The 17,359-nt window shown below is 35.4% G+C and overlaps 1 protein-coding gene across 4 annotated transcripts in view; it reads right to left on the reverse strand.

Moving 5' to 3' along the window:
- The window catches only part of HDX (highly divergent homeobox), a 206,092-nt gene that overhangs the window by 108,298 nt on the left and 80,435 nt on the right, over positions 1-17,359 (reverse strand). For 3 of the 4 annotated variants that reach the window (XM_020880858.2, XM_020880857.2, XM_070461782.1), the window contains one exon: positions 12,338-12,391. The exons of the other annotated variant lie outside the window; for it this stretch is intronic. In XM_020880858.2, coding sequence (XP_020736517.2) covers positions 12,338-12,391 — 54 coding nt within the window. The remainder of the gene's footprint in view (positions 1-12,337; positions 12,392-17,359) is intronic. 4 annotated transcript variants of the gene reach the window in all.

The raw sequence follows: 17,359 nt of genomic DNA on the forward strand, positions 1-17,359 counted from the left end.
ACAGATCATCAAAACACAAAATCAATAAGGAAACACAATCTTAAATGAAACATTAGACCAAATGGACCTAGTTAATATCTTCAGGATCGTCCACAGAAATGCAGAAGAATAAGCTTTTTCCTCAAATGCACATGGAACATTCTCCAGGATAGACCACTTCTTGGATCACAAGTCACCACAGTAAATCTAAAACTTGAAATCATAAGCATCTTCTCTGACCACAAAGATATGAGACTAGATTCCAATTAAAGAAAATAAAAAACACACAAGCACATGGACATTAAACAATACATTTCTAAGTAACAAAGAGGTTACTGAAGAAATAAGAAAGGAAATCAACAGATGCCTAGAAAAAAAATGACAGTGAAAACCTGACAACCCAAAACCTGTGAGATTCAGCAAAAGCAGTTCTAAGAGGGAAGTTTATAGCAATACAATCCTACCTCAAGACAAAAAAAAAAAAAAAAAAATCAAATAGACCACCTATTTCTACACTTAAAATAGCTGGAAAAAGAACAACAACAACAATAAAAACCAACCTTAATAGAAGGAAAGAAATCATAAAGATCAGAGCAGAAAGAAATGAAAGAAATAATAGTAAATATTAATAAAACTAAGAGCTGGCCCTTTGAGAAGATAGACAAAATTGACAAACCATTAGCCAGACTCATCAAGAAAAAAAGAAAGAAAAATCAAATCAAATCAATCAACAAAATTAGGAATGAAAAAGGAGAGGTTACAACAGACAATGCAGAAATACAAAGGATCATAACAGACTAGTACAAGCAACTATATGTTCATAAAATGAACAACATAGAGGAAATTTAGATTCTTAGAAAACTTGAACCTTCCAGACTGAACCAGGAAGAAATAGAAATTATGAACAAATCAACTACAAATACTGAAATCGAAATTGTGATTATAAACAAAAGCCCAGGGCCAAATGGCTTCACAGGTGAATTCTATCAAACATTTAGAGAAGACCTAACGCCTATCCTTCTGAAATTCAAAAAATTTGCAGAGGAAAGAATACTTCCAAACTAGTTCTACAAGGCCACAATCACCTGATACCAAAGCCAAACAAAGATATCACAAAAAAGAAAACTACAGGCCAATATCACTGATGAACATAGATGCAAAAATCTTCAACAAAATTCTAGCAAACATAATTCAACAACACATTAAAAAGTTCATACAACATGAGGGATGCATGGATTCTTCAATATATGTGAATCAATTAATGTGATACAGCATATTAACAAATTAATAGATAAAAACCATATAATTTCAATAGATGCAGAGAAAGGTTGCAACAAAATTTAGCACCCATTTATGATAAAAACTCTTAAAAATAATGGGCACAGAAGGAACTTACCTTAACATAATAAAGAACATATACAACAAACCCACAACAAACATTATTCTCAATGGTGAGAAACTGAAAGCATTCCCTCTCAGGAACAAGACAAGAGTTCCCACTCTCGCCAGTATCATTCAACATAGTTTTGGAAGTCTTAGTCATGTCAATCAAATAGAAAGACATAAAAGGAATACAGATTGGAAAGGAAGAAGTAAAACTCTCACTATTTGCAGATGACATAATACCATACATAGAAAATCCTAAAGATACTATCAGAAAATTACTAGAACTAATCAATGAATTTAGTAAAGTCACAGGATAAAAAAAATCAATCCACAGAAATCACTTGCATTCCTAATGAAAATAATAACAATGAAAAATCAGAAAGAGAATTTAAGTAATCAATCCCATTTACCACTGCAGCAAAAAGAATAAAATACCTAGGAATAAACCTAACTAAGGAGACTAAAGAACTCTATACAGAAAACTATAATACACTGCTGAAAGAAATCAAAGATGACATAAACAGTGGCAGGGAAATTTCATGTTCCTGGGTTCAAAGAACCAATATTGTGAAAATGAGTGTACTACCAAACACAATTTACAGATTCAATGCAATCCCTATCAAATTTCCAATGGCATTTTTTTTAACAGAACTAGAACAAAAAATTTCACAATCCATATGGAAACACGAAAGACCCCAAATTGTCAAAGCAATCTTGAGAAAGAAGAATGGAGCTGGGCGAATCAACTTACCTGATTTCAGACAAAACTACAAAACTACAGTCATCAAGAAAGTATAATACTGACACAAAGGCAGAAGTGGAACAAGATAGAAAACCAGAGATAACTCCACACATCTATGGGTACCTTGTTTGCAAAGGAGGCAAGAATATACAATAGGAAAAAGATAGTCTCTTCAATAAGTGGTGCAGGAAGAATTGGACAACTATCTGTAAAAGAGTTAAATTAGAACACTTCTTAATACCATACACAAAATAAACTCAAAATGGATTAAAGACCTAGATGCAAGTCCAGAAACTATAAAGCTCTTAGAAGAAAAGGTAGACAGAATAGCATATGGCATAAATCATAGCAATATCCATTATGATCCACCTCCTAGAATAATGGAAATAAAAGCAAACAAAAACAAGAAGTGAGATCTAATTAAATTTAAAAGTTTTTGCACAGCAAATGAAACTATAAACAAGGTAAAAGGACAACTCTCAGAATGGGAGAAATAATAGCAAATGAATCAACTGACAAAGAATTAATTTCCAAAATATACAAGCAGTTCAAACAACTCAATACCAGAAAAGCAAACAATGCAATAAAAAAAAATGGGCAAAATACCCAAACAGACATTTCTCCAGAGAAGACATGCAGAAGGCTAATACACACATGAAGAAATGCTCAACATCTCTCATTATTAGAAAAATGAAGATCAAAATTACAATGAGATATCATTTCATGCTGGTCAAAATGGCCATCATTTAAAAAATCAACAAACAACAAGTGCTGGAGAGTGTGTGCAGAAATGCGAACACTTCTGCACTGCTGGTGGGATATAAGTTGATACAGCCACTATGAAAGACAGTATGGAGATTCCATTAAAAACTAGGAATAAAACCACCATATTACCCAGCAATACCACTTCTAGGCATATACCCTGAAGAAACAAAAACTGAAAATAACACATGTACCCCAATGTTCACTGCAGCACTATTTACAATATCTAGGACATGGAAGTAACATATATGTCCATCAACAGATGAATGGATAAAGAAGCTGTGGTAAATATTTACAATGGAACATTACTCAGTCATAAAAAGGAATACATTTGAGTCAGTTCTAATGAGGTGGATGAACCTAGAGCCTATTATACAGAGCAAACTAAGTCAAAGAGGGAAAAACACATATCATATATTAATCCATATATATGGAATCTAGAAAGATGATACTGAGGAACCTATTCACAGAGAAGCAATGGAGACACAGACATACAGAACAGACTATGGACAAGGGTGTGGGAGAAGAGGGAGATGGTGAGATGAATAGAGAGAGTAGCATGGAAGCATAAACACTAATATATGTAAATAGATACCCAATGGAAATTTGATGTATGACTCAGGGAACTCAAACTGGGGCTTTGTAATAACCTAGAGGGGTGGGAAAGGGCAGGACATGGAAGGGAGATTCACCTATGGTTAATTTACATAGATGTATTATTACAGAAATCAAACCAATATTGTAAAGCAATCATTCATCAATTAAAAATAAATATATATAAAATATAGAGGAAATGAGAAGGGCATGTGAAAAAAATTAACTTTTTCATTAATTATATTGGCATTGAAAGTTATTGACATCATTATTTATAATAATATTATTATTCTGATGCTACTGTGTGCTTAATGTGTGATAAAGTAAATGGGATATCCTTACAGTCCCTGTGTCTTAGAAAATCAGTATTTGCTTTGTAGAAGAAAGTGTATATATAAGGATGTAATATGCAAGAAGTTAAAAACCCCTCTAGTCCTGAATTTTAATTAGTATCATAATGTTATGATGTTTTTAAAAATAAATTTCATGTATAAAATTTAAAAAATAAGTTTCATGGAATTAATTTTCATAATATGGTTCAATTATTGCTATGACAATAATAATCAGACAATGAAGTCTGATCAGTGTACCCCAACCACTAGAATCAGGACAGTGTTTAACAACCTTAGCTCATCATAAGACTAATGGGCCATTTATTAATACTACTTCCAGGTCTTCCTCTAGAGCTTCTGATTTAGTATATACTGGGTAGTATCCAGACATATATTTTTAACAAGCCATCACCCCCAACATATGACTCCAATGATTCTTATGATCAGGCAAGGCTGAGAAATACATATTGACTGGATGGGTCTTCACATTACTGACTTCTTTCTCCTGGTTTGCCCTTCATTGCGGGGCTGAAGAGAAAAGAGTTGCCATTGGAACTCATTCGCAATGACTTACTTAAAAGGTTATATTTCCATATCTTTCCAACATTGACTGAAATAGATAATTAACCACAGTCACCTTTCCACTTTCCTTTTAGCTCAGATTTTGTTTTGTCCCAGGCGTGTTGAGACACCAAAGAAAGAAAACTAAAAAGTGTTCTTACTCAAAAACAAAACAAGAAACAAAAAGCTGAGGGCTTCTGCTTAAAATAAACAATAGCTCTTCTCCTTTCCTGATGCTCAGTTCAGTTCAGTTCAGTCGCTCAGTCGTGTCTTACTCTTTGTGACCCCATGAATTGCAGCATGCCAGGCTTCCCTGTCCACCACCAACTTCTGGAGTTACTCAAACTCATGTCCACCAAGTCAGTGATCCAGCCACCTCATCCTTTGCCATCCCCTTCTCCTGCCCCCAATCCCTCCCAGCATGGGGGTCTTTTCCAAAGAGTCAACTTTTCACATCAGGTGGCCAAAGTACTGGAGTTTCAGCTTCAGCATAAGTCCTTCCAATGAACACCCAGGACTGATCTCCTTTAGGATGGACTGGTTGGATCTCCTTGCAGTCCAAGGGACTCTCAAGAATCTTCTCCAACACCATAGTTCAAAAGCATCAATTTTTCAGCGCTCAGCTTTCTTCACAGTCCAACTCTCACATCCATACCTGACCACTGGAAAAACCATAGCCTTGACTAGACGGACCTTTGTTGGCAAAGTAATGTCTCTGCTTTTTAATATGCTATCTAGGCTAGTCATAACTTTCCTTCCAAGGAAATTTTAATTTTTAATTTTAATTTTATGGCTGCAATCACCATCTACTATTAGGCAAGATACTAAAGATAGTGGGACTACAAATCAAAAAAGACTTGAGTTCTAATCCAAATTCAAACTTTTGCTAGATATACACATAGTCTTTTGAAGTAACTTGAAAAGAGCCCCCGGGTGGGCTCAACCCACCAACCTTTCAGTTAACAACTGAACGCACTAATAAATTGTGCCACAGAGATAGCAGTCAAGTAACTTAATCATCCTAAATTTATTTTCATCTATAAAGTCTAAATAGAAATGTCTGTCTTATCTGCCTCTGTGCATTTTGGGGAGGATTAGAATGAGATAAGCAAAGTAAAATGCCTTTAAACCAACAATCCCCAATCTTTTAGGCACCAGGGACCTGTGTTATGAAAGACAACTTTTCCACAGTTTGGGGATGATGGGGAATGGGTTCAGTTTTGTCCTCTGCTCTCTTCCAGCTGTGCAGTCTGGTTTCTAACAGGCCATGAACCAGTGTTCTGTGGCCCAGGGAATGGAGACCCCTGCTTAAAACTATAAAATACCATACATGTGTATGTTAGTCACTCAGTCGAGTCTGGCTCTTCGTGATCCCTTGGATTATAGTTCACCAGACTACTCTGTCTATGGAATTCTCCAGGCAAGAATACTGGAGTGGGTTGCTACTTCCTCCTCCAGGGGAATCTTCCCAACCCAGGGATTGAACCTGGGTCTCCTGCATTGCAGGCAGATTATTTACTATCTGAGCGATCAAGGAAGCCCTATACTATACATATGCTAGTATTATTTTTACTATTGAAGAGCCACAACCTAATATGAGTAGTATTAACATACATAGTTTGTTATAATAAGAACAATCAGCACAATTTGTAGTTTTCAAAAGTCAAATAGACAGTATTGAGATTTCAAAAAGTCAGTAACAACTCTGTAATTTATATAGACCAACTTTCATTCCACATGTAGCAGCATATACTCCTACAGTTTGGTTTTACAAAAAACTAAAGCAAACAAAAATTCCTCGTTTCTTCTGTATTGGTAATTAAGCTACATTTTCTCAGTTCCAAACACACTCTTCTATACAATGTTTTTGATGAAACTCTGCAAACCACATTTTTGCTTTACTAAATGTCTTTGAACAGATGAAATTGACTGACTCAATGGATATGAATTTCAGCAAATTTCAGGAGATAGTGAAGGACAGGGAAGTCTTGTGTACTGCAGTCGTGGGGTCACAAAGCATAGGACATGACAGTGACTGAACAACAACAAAATATCTTTGAATGAGATTCTGCCAATAGAGAACAGTACAAGGAGACTAGATGACTGAAGAAGGAAGATGGTCTTTTCTGTTTTGGTTTCTATTCCTATCAGTTTCACCCAAAGACCCACTCTCCATCCTGGCATTGGCTGTTGGTAATAGTAGCAGTCAGTTCCTCTTTTTGTACACTATCAGAGTCAACCTCATTGTACCACAAAAGGTACCAGCACTAGCTGGCAGTGTACCAAACTGAGAAATCAGTCCCATCTCAGCAAACCTTTTCTGTAAATTTATAGTTTCTGAAAATAGAAACTACTCTTTGTTTTCCTAGCCCAAGAGGTGATAGCTACTTCCTGAACTAACACTCTTGATGCTTCTAAGTTTCATTTTTGCTTTTTTAAATCCTCTAAAACCTGTCTAAATAGTTTATAAAATTAAATTCTTTTGGTAAGCTTTCTGTTTACCTTCTTGGGCACTTATTGATACAGACCATCCATTTAACAGTCAGGTTTACTAAGATGACTTTTCAAGATGTTGTGCATGGACAGTAACTGTAATATGAATAGAATGTCAAGCATAGTGTGCATAATCTCAAGATGCCATTCTAGTAAGATTAAAAAAAAAACATGTCATTCAAAATTGAACTGATGTTCAACTAGACTACAACATTATATGCTGGCCTGACACTCATGATTGGGTCATTTTGTTCTTTTGTTGAACATTGTTTAACTTCACAGACTACAATCTAAAACAAGATGACTCAGAAACCATGGTCAGTTCAGTTGCTCACTCGTGCCTGAATCTTTGCAACCCCATGGACTGCAGCACACCAGGCCTCTCTGTCCATCACCAACTCCCAGAGTTTACTCAAACTCATGTCCATTGAGTTGGTGATGCCATCCAACCATTTCATCCTCTCTCATCCCCTTTTTATCCCACCTTCAATCTTTCCCAGCATCAGAATCTTTTCAAATGAGTCAGTTCTTTGCATTAGGAGCTTCAGCTTTAGCATCAGTTCTTCCAATGAATATTCAGGACTGATTTCATTTAGGATGGACTGGTTGGACCTTCTTGCAGTCCAACAAACGCTCAAAAGTCTTCTCCAACACCACAGTTTAAAAGCATCAATTTTTTGGTACTCGGCTTTCTTTATAATCTGACACTCACATCCATATATGACTACTGGAAAAACCATAGCCTTGACTAGACAGATTTTGTTGGCAAAGTAATGTATCTGCTTTTTAATATGCTGTCTAGTTTGGTAGTAACTGTTCTTCCAAGGAGAAAGTGTCTTTTAATTTCATGGCTGCAGTCACCATCTGCAGTGATTTTGGAGCCCAAAAAGATAAAGTTCTTCACTGGTTCCACTGTTTCACCATCTATTTGCCATGAAGTGATGGGACCGGATGCCATGATCTTAGCTTTCTGAATGTTGAGTTTGAAGCCATCTTTTTCACTCTCCTCTTTCACTTTCAGCAAGAGGTTATTTAATTCCTCTTCACTTGCTGCCATAAGGGTGGTGTCATCTGCATATCTGAGGTTATTGATATTTTTCCCAGCAATCTTGATTCCAACTTGTGCTTCATCCAGTCCAGCGTTTCCCATGATGTACTCTGCATATAAGTTAAATAAGCAGGGTGACAATATACAGCCTTGATGTACTCCTTTTCCTATTTGGAACCAGTCTGTTGTTCCGTGTCCAGTTCTAAGGTTTCTGAGCTTAGATTTCTGAGCTGCATACAGATTTCTCAAGAGGCAGGTCAGGTTGTCTGGTATGCCCATCTCTTTCAGAACTTTCCAGTTTGTGGTGATCCACACAGTCAAAGGCTTTGGCATAGTCAACAAAGCAGAAATAGGTGTTTTTCTGGAACTCTCGTCCTTTTTCTATGATCCAAAGGATGTTGGCAATTTGATCTCTGGTTCCTCTGCCTTTTCTAAAACCAGCTTGAACATCTGGAAGTTTACAGTTCATGTACTGTTGAAGCCTCCCTTGGAGAATTTTGAGCATTACTTTACTAGTGTGTGAGATGAGTGCAATTGTGCAGTAGTTTGAACATTCTTTGGGATTGTCTTTCCTTGGGATTGGAATGGAAACTGACCTTTTCCAGTCATGTGGCCACTGCTGAATTTTCCAAATTTGCTGGCATATTGAGTGCAGCACTTTCACAGCATCATCTTTCAGGATTTGAAATAGCTCAACTGGAATTCCATCACCTCCACTAGTTTTGTAGTGATGTTTCCTAAGGCCCATTTGACTTTGCATTCCAGGATGTCTGGCTCTAAGTGAGTGATAACACCATCATGGTTATCTGGGTCCTGAAGATCCTTTATGTATAGGTCTTCTGTGTATTCTTGCCACCTCTTATTACTATATTCTGCTTCTGTTAGGTTCAGACCATTTCTGTCCTTTTTGAAGTGACAGAGCCAAAGCAAATACAACACCCAGTTGTTGATGTGACTGGTGATAGAAGTAAAGTCTGATGTTCTAAAAGAGCAATATTGCATAGGAACCTGAAATGTTAGGTCCATGAATCAAGGCAAATTGGAAGTGGTCAAACAGGAGATGGCAAGAGTGAACGTTGACATTTTAGGAATCACAGAACTAAAGTGGACTGGAATGGGTGAATTTAACTCAGATGGCCATTATATTTACTACTGTGGACAAGATTCCTTTAGAAGAAATGTAATAGCCATCATAGCCAACAGAGACCATGATAACATGAAATAAAACAAAGCTACTTCATAATTTTGTTTCAGCAGTCAAAACCAAGGCTGCAATGCCACATTCTAAATACCCTATCACTGAATTGTCCCTGCTGGGACTTTTCAGGTGGCAATAGTGGTAAAGAACCTGCTTGCCATTGCAGGAGATGTAAGAGACATAGGCTCGATCCCCAGGTCGAGAAGATCACCTGGAGAAGAAAATGCAACCCACTCCAATGTTCTTGCCTGGAAAACCCCAAGGAGAGAAGAGGCTGGCAGGTGATAGTCCATAGGATCACAAAGAATCAGACATGACTGAAGCGACTTATCACTCTCAAAACATCCAATTTAGAGCAAATGCTCCCCTAAATTACCCAGCCAAAGTCCAAATCCTTCAGTTAGGTATTTCTAGCATCCTCTTACTGAGATATATCAAGGTTCTCTATGCTATGTGTTCTTCTTTGCTACAACAAGTAATAAATACAGCTTATTTCACTACTGATTTATTCTTATTGGTTTGATTGAGGGACACTGACAGCGGTAAATTTTCCTTGGAAGTAAGCTAAAGAATTTTCAGATGACGGTTATATTTCATTGTGTGGATAAAATGTGTGTCCAGGAGAAGCTAGAAAGTGATCAACATGGGTGTTTCTCACAGTGGCATTTTATATTTACATAATTATTTCATGAATACCTCTCTTCCTATTAAATCTAGATAACCAGTTCCATAAGCACAGTGAAAATATCTGGCTTTTCTCACCATTGTATCCCTAAGATCGAGCACAATGTCTGGCACATTGTAGACTTCTGGAGTACAATAGAAATAGAATATGAGATAAATACATAGGCTTCCATTTTCTAACAGCAATATTAAAAGAGTGAGAAACTCCTGGTAAAATTAATTTTACTAACATACTTTACCTCAATCTATTCAAAATTTTTTCATTTAAACAGCAATTAGCATAAAAATTTAGACATTTCTATATTCTTTTCACAAAATCTTTGAAATCACTTATTTTATACTTGTAGCATATGTCAGTTTGAATGCTAAATTTTCATCATACAAACTTGACCTATACATAAGTTTCACAAGATTTACAGTTGAAAAAGTAGATTCAACTATCCAAGTTTTCTAGTAACTGAATTGTTAGCTTTTTAAAAGCTTTATTGAGGCATAACTAATGAAAATTAATTACACATATTTAAATTGTACAATTTGATGTTCTCATTTGTGTATATGTCAAGAAACAATCTTGGGTGAACACACCCATCATCCTCAAATGTTTCCTAATGCCCTCTTTCAATCAGTTTGCCCCACCTTTTGCCCGCTTACATGACCATGCAAGCACTGACCTGCTTCCTGTCATTAGTTTGCATTTTCAATAATTTTATACAGATGGAAGCATACAGTATGTATTCTTTTTTTAAAATCTGGTTTCTTTCACTCAAGCTGATTATTTTAAGATTCAGTCATGTGATGTGTGCATCAATAGTTCACTTTTTAATTGTTGATTTAATTGTTGATTACTATTCCCCTATATGAACAAAAAATTTTTTATCCATTCACCTGTTAATGAACATTTAGTTTGTTTCTACTTTTAGGCTACTATAAATACAGCATCAATAGTTCACTTTTTAATTGTTGATTTAATTGTTGATTACTATTCCCCTATATGAACAAAAAATTTTTTATCCATTCACCTGTTAATGAACATTTAGTTTGTTTCTACTTTTAGGCTACTATAAATACAGCTGCTATAAAGATTCATGTAAAAGTTTTTTTAAGGATAAGTGCTATCACTCCTCTTGGGCAAAGACTTATCAGAATAGTTGGATAATAGGGCAGGTGTTATGTTTAGCTTTAAAAAAAAAATGCCAAAGTGTTTTCCAAAGTGGCTGTACTATTTTACAGTCCCAACATCAATGTATGATTGTTCCTTTATCTCCATATCTTTGCCAATGATTCTTATTCTAGAGAGTGTGAAATACCTCATTTTGGTTTCAATATGCATTTCCTGAATGGTGTATGATTTTGAGCAGCTGTTCACATATTTATTGAATGTTCATGTATCAGTTTTGTTGAAATATCAAGCTCATATCTTTTGTTCATTTTGTGAACAGATCATTTGTCCTTGTAAGTGTTTTGTATATGCTGGATAAAAGTCCATTAAGGGATAAGTGATTTGCAGATATTTCCTTTTAGGCTGTTGCTCATCTTTTCGTTTTCTTCATGGTATCTTTCAAAGTGTTAAGGTTTTGAATTTTGTTGAGATCCAATTTATTCATTTTTAAATTTTATGGATTGCACTGTTGACTTAATATCTAAGAAATCTTTGCCTAACTCTTAGTCTCAAATATTTTCTCTTATTTTTTTCATAAAGTTATTGGTATAGCTCGTGCATTTAGGTCTATAATCTATTTTGAAGTAATTTTGTGTGTGTGTGCAAGTCGGACTGTCCCAGTACCATTCATTAAACAAACATCTTTCTCTTCCACAATGAATTGTCTTAACATTTTTTATAAAATCAGTTCCCTATAAATATAGCAACTATTTCTGCACTCTCAATTATTTTCCATTGTTTCAAAGCTATTTACCATGCGATAACTTGAGATATTTTCTAAAAGTCTACTCACATTTTTTTTCTTTTACTATTGAATCCTTTAATAGTTTCCCTTCTAAGGAAAAGTTACATCAAAATCTCCTGCATGTTAGATTTATAGGTGCTACACAGACTAACTAAATGAGATTCTTTAGGAAAACACAATTTTAATGAAATTCTGTTAGATTAATATAATAAGAATCATAACAGTTGTAATATTGTTAAAATATTAGTTACTCACCACTTCTAAATACTGAAATACACAAATATATAGTAATGTAATTTATTTAACCTTGATCGAGATGTTTATATCAATCATGATTCAATTCTATGATCAAATTAACTGGGCTTATTAGATGTATAAAAATTATGATATTTATGAAATATCTTTAATTTTTTTTTAACTGAAAAAGCTGCTCAAAGTTTATACAGTGTTCTAATTACTGCCTTTTATTTAAGGCTACTTTTTAGTTTATATAAATATTATGATCTCAAAATATGTCCTTTGAGATTAGGATTAATTAACTTACTGAGGCTCAGTATTTTCAACTTTACAAATATCAGGACAATTTTCTCAATGGCATTCCTACTAATGAGACGGGGGAAACCCAATTGCTGCTTTAAATGAAAGATTACTTACTGCTCTTTTTCTAGAACACCCTGTAATCCAAGGCACAGTAAGGTTTCCTGAAATCTGTGGAAACAACAAATGGAATCTCAGTAAGGTATGCATTGATACTATTTGGAATGCTGATCAACACCAAAGAATTCACACAAGATGTCAAGATAGGTCTGCATTCAGAGCATATCCCCTATGTGGACAAATGCTGTTACCTTATTGAAAACAAGATATTTAAAAGGCCTTCCTTCATGGCAAAATTCAAAAAGTAGTGCAGTTCCTCTGAAAATTTAAGAAAATTTTGAGGACGTTTTTTGGGCCTGGAGATATGGTTTGGAAATCTATGGACAATAAAATTATTATAATAAAACTTAATTGGTCTGTGTAATAAATGAGTTACAATCATCAAATAATTACCTACAGTCATTGTACTATATATTCGCTGTCTACATTTATTCATCTTACATAATTGCAAGGCCCTTTTTAAGTAGAAACTACTAAGGTGAATAGCTAGTAACACCATATTACATCAGCATTGCCACATAAGGAGATAGATGGTACTCTCATAGGATTCTGTGGAGTGATTCCAGAGACCAAAGTATTTCTGAGAGCAATGACTCTGGTTAGCCTATACTTAACCACACCTTTTCCTAAGACATACAAGGATTGGGGAGTACTCAGAACTCTACACTTGCTCTCTCCTTCCCTCCCAAACATACGGTTCTTTTTTCTTTCTTTCTTTCTTTTTAATATTGTAGTGGTTTTTGTCATACATTGGCATGAATCAGTCATGGATTTACATGTATTCCCCATCCCAATCCCCCCTCCCACCTCCCTCTCTACCCGATCCCTCTGGGTCTTCCCAGTGCACCAGGCCCGAGCACTTGTCTCATGCATCCAACCTGGGCTGGTGATCTCAAACACATGGTTCTTAGGAGACTGAAAAATCAGCCTTTCTAAGTGGTAGTGGTGAAGGAATTTGGTATTCAATAAAACATTTTTTGGTTTTGATAAATTATATTTAGTGATGATCAATGAATCTGTATTATGCTTATTTATAAGAAGTGATGCTCAAACAGTCAAGGTAAGTTGTAAAGTAATATTATTGAAATACCAGGTAAATGATTACTGTCCTTGGCTATCAGACTTGCCATTTTTATTGACTTAAAAATACATCAATATGCTAAGAACTGGTTATAAATTATATAAACTCCAAATAATACTTGTAAGAAAAACTTTTATTCAAGTTAAAATCCCATTAAAGTATAATAGCAAATAACTCAAATGCTTGAGGGCATGAGAATGTTTGCATAATTGATTTTTTTAATGGTGAATTGAGAATTAAAAACTTCTACAGAAAAATACTTCAAAAGTTATATCTTCTTATCTTATCACTAATACTTGGTATAAGATAAAATGTTTGCAAAGTAAATTGATTGCTGGTCTCAATGAAGGAGGTAAACCTGCTAAAATAGTCATATAATATAATCTTGAAAAAATAGAGATATCCAACTGGATATATGTATATGTAATTTTATCTATAACTGAGGATATTTTAAAACTCATCATGTTAAGTTACTGGAAAAAATATGTTAAACCAAATGAGTTAAACTTCCCTCATAAACTAGTAAGTATTCAAAAGGAAGGAAAGTTATGACCAACCTAGACAGCATATTAAAAAGCAGAGACATTGTCAACAAAGATCTGTCTAGTCAAGGCTATGGTTTTTCCAGTAGTCATGTATGTATGTGAGAGTTGGACTATAAAGAAAGCTGAGTGTCAAAGAATCAATGCTTTTCAACTGTGATGTTGGAGAAGACTCTTGAAAGTCCCCTGGACTGCAAAGAGATCCAACCAGTCTATCCTAAAGGAGATCAGTCCTGGGTGTTCATTGGAAGGACTGATATTGAAGCTGAAATTCCAATAATTTGGCCACCTGATGCAAAAAGCTGAGTCATTTGAAAAGACCCTGATGCTGGGAAAGATTGAAGGCAGGAAGAGAAGGGGATGACAGAGGATGAGATGGTTATATGGCATCACTGACTCAATGGACAAGAGTTTGGGTAAACTCTGGGAGTTGGTAATGGAAATGTAGGCCTGGTGTGCTGCAGTTCATGGGGTCTCAAATAGTCGGACATAACTGAGCGACAACTGAACTGAACTCAAAAATTAATATGAAACAAATGATATATATAATAAACAAGGTAACTGAATTTCTTTAAACATGGACATTATACAATTAAGAATATAAAATGTAGATTCACAAGAGGGCAGACAGAAGAAGTAAGAACTACAGTGTCACAGCCTTCATAATGAAAATAACAATCACACAAAGCTAATCAGAATGAGACAGCAGAAGATTATATCCTAGATGAAGGAACAAGATAAAACATCAGTAAAACAACTGAATGAACTGGAAATTGGCAACCTTCCAGAAAGAGTTCAGAATGATGATAGTGAAGATGATCCAGTATCTTGGAAAAATAACAGAGAAGATGCAAGAAATGGTTACCAAGACCTAGAAGACCTAAAGAACAAACACACAGAAAAAAAAAAAACAATACACTAGAATGAATCAATAACAGAATAGTTAAGGCAGAAGAACAGATAAGTGACTTGGATGACAGAATGGTGGAAATCACTGCTGCAAAATAGAACATAGAAAAAAGAATGAAAAGAAACGGCAACAGACTAAGAGACTTCTGGAACCACATTAAACATACCAGCATTTGCATTTTAGGGACCTTAGAAGGAGAAAAGAGAGAAAGGACAGAGAAAATATTTGGTGAGATAATAGCTGAAAATTTCCCAAACATGGGAAAGGAAATAATCAACCAAGTCCCAGAACTGCAGAGTCTCAGGCAGGATAAACCAAAGGAGGAACACACCAAGACACATAGTAATCAAACTGACAAAAATTAAAGACAAAGATAAAATATTAAAAGTAACAAGGGAAAAACAAAAAATAATATAAAGGAACTGCCATAAGGTTATAAGGTAATTTCTGAACAAAAACTCTACAAGCCAGAAGGGAATGACATGATATATTTAAAATGATGAAAGGGGAAAGCCTACAATCATAAATACTCAATGCAGCAAGACTCACATTCAGATTTGATGGAGAAATCAAAAGCTTTCCAGACAAGCAAAAGTTAAGAGAATTCAGCACCAGCAAATCATCTATACAACAAATAACCAAAGGAACCTGTTTAGGCAGGAAACACAACAGAAGGAAAAAACCTACAAAAAATAAACCCAAAACAATTAAGAAAATGGTAATAAGGTCATACATATTAATAATTACCTTAAATGTAAATAGATTAAATGCAGCAACCAACCGAAAGACATAGACTGGTTGGGTGGATACAAAAACAAGACACATATATATGCTGAGACCCACCTCAGACCTAGGGACACTTACAGACTGAAAGTAAGGGGAGAAGAGAAGGTATTCCATGCAAATGAAAATCAAAAGAAAGCTGGAGTAGCAATACTCATACCAGACAAAATAGATTTAAAAAAAAAAGACTTACAGAGACAAAGAAGGGCACTACATGATGATCAAGTATTCAACTGAAGAAGATATAAAAATTACAAATATATATACATCCAACACATGAGCACCTCAAAATGTAAGGCAAATACAAACAAGAGTAAAGGGAGAAATCAACAGTAATACAATAGTAGTGGGACACTTGAACTCCCCACTTTTATCAATGGACACATCATCTACACAGAAACTAATAAGGAAACACAGGCTTAAATGACACTTTAGAATGGATGGACTTAACTGATAATTATAGAGCATTCCACCCCAAAGCAGCATTCTTCTCAAATGCACACGGAACATTCTCCAGGAATGACCACATGCTGGACCACAAGGCAAACTTCGGCAAATTAAAGAAAATTGAAAACACATCAAGCATGTTGTCTCATCAAAGTGTTATGAGATTAGAAAAAAACTACAAGATGGAGGTCCTAAGATAGTGGAGGAATAGGATGGAGAGACCACTTTCTCCCCAGCAAATTCATAGAAACATCATTTGAATGCTGAGCAAATTCCACAAAACAACTTCCAAATGCAGGCAAAGGAAAACAGGCACCCAGAAAGGCAGCCCATTGCCTTTGAAAGGAGATGTTTTACCATCAGTGCTGTAGGAATGGAGACGACTTGAGGCTACTGTAAGATTAAGACCAAAAACCAGAGGCAAGAGGCTTAAATCCAAAACCTGAGAACACCAGAGAACACCTGACTCCATGGAACATTAATAGATAAGAGCTCATCCAAAAGCCTCCATACCTACAATGAAACCAAGCTCCACACAAGAGCCAACAAGTTTCAGAACAAGACATACCATGCAAATTCTCCAGCAACATAGGAACATAGACATGAGCTTTAATATACAGGCTGCCCAAAGTCATACCAAATCCATAGCCATCTCAAAACTCACTACTGGACACTTCATTGCACTCCAGAGAGAATCAATCCAGCTCCACCCACCAGAACACTGACACACGCTTCCATAAACAGGAAACCTTGACAAGTTACTGGTCCAAACCCACCCGCAGGGAGGAACCTCCACAATACAGAGGAACCACAAACTGCCAGAATACAGAAAGGTCACCCCAAACACAGCAATATAAACAAGATGAAAAGGCACAGAAATATTCAGCAGGTAAAGGAGCATGATAAATGCCCACCAAACCAAACAAAAGAGAAGGAGATAGAGAGTCTACCTGAAAAAGAATTAAATATAATGACAGTAAAAATGATCCAAAATCTTGAAAACAAAATGGAGTTACAGATAAATAGCCTGGAGACAAAGATTGAGAAGATGCAAGAAAGGTTTAACAAGGACCTAGAAGAAATACAGAAGAGTCAATCAATAATGAATAAGGCAATAAATGAGATAAAAAACACTCTGGAGGGAACCAACAGTAGAATAACAGAAGCAGAAGATAGGATAAGTGAGGTGGAAGATACAATGGTGGAAATAAATGAAGCAGAGAGGAAAAAAGAATTAAAAGAAATGAGGACAATCT

The sequence above is a fragment of the Odocoileus virginianus genome, chromosome X (assembly GCF_023699985.2).
Source record: "Odocoileus virginianus isolate 20LAN1187 ecotype Illinois chromosome X, Ovbor_1.2, whole genome shotgun sequence".
Classification (NCBI taxonomy): domain Eukaryota; kingdom Metazoa; phylum Chordata; class Mammalia; order Artiodactyla; family Cervidae; genus Odocoileus; species Odocoileus virginianus.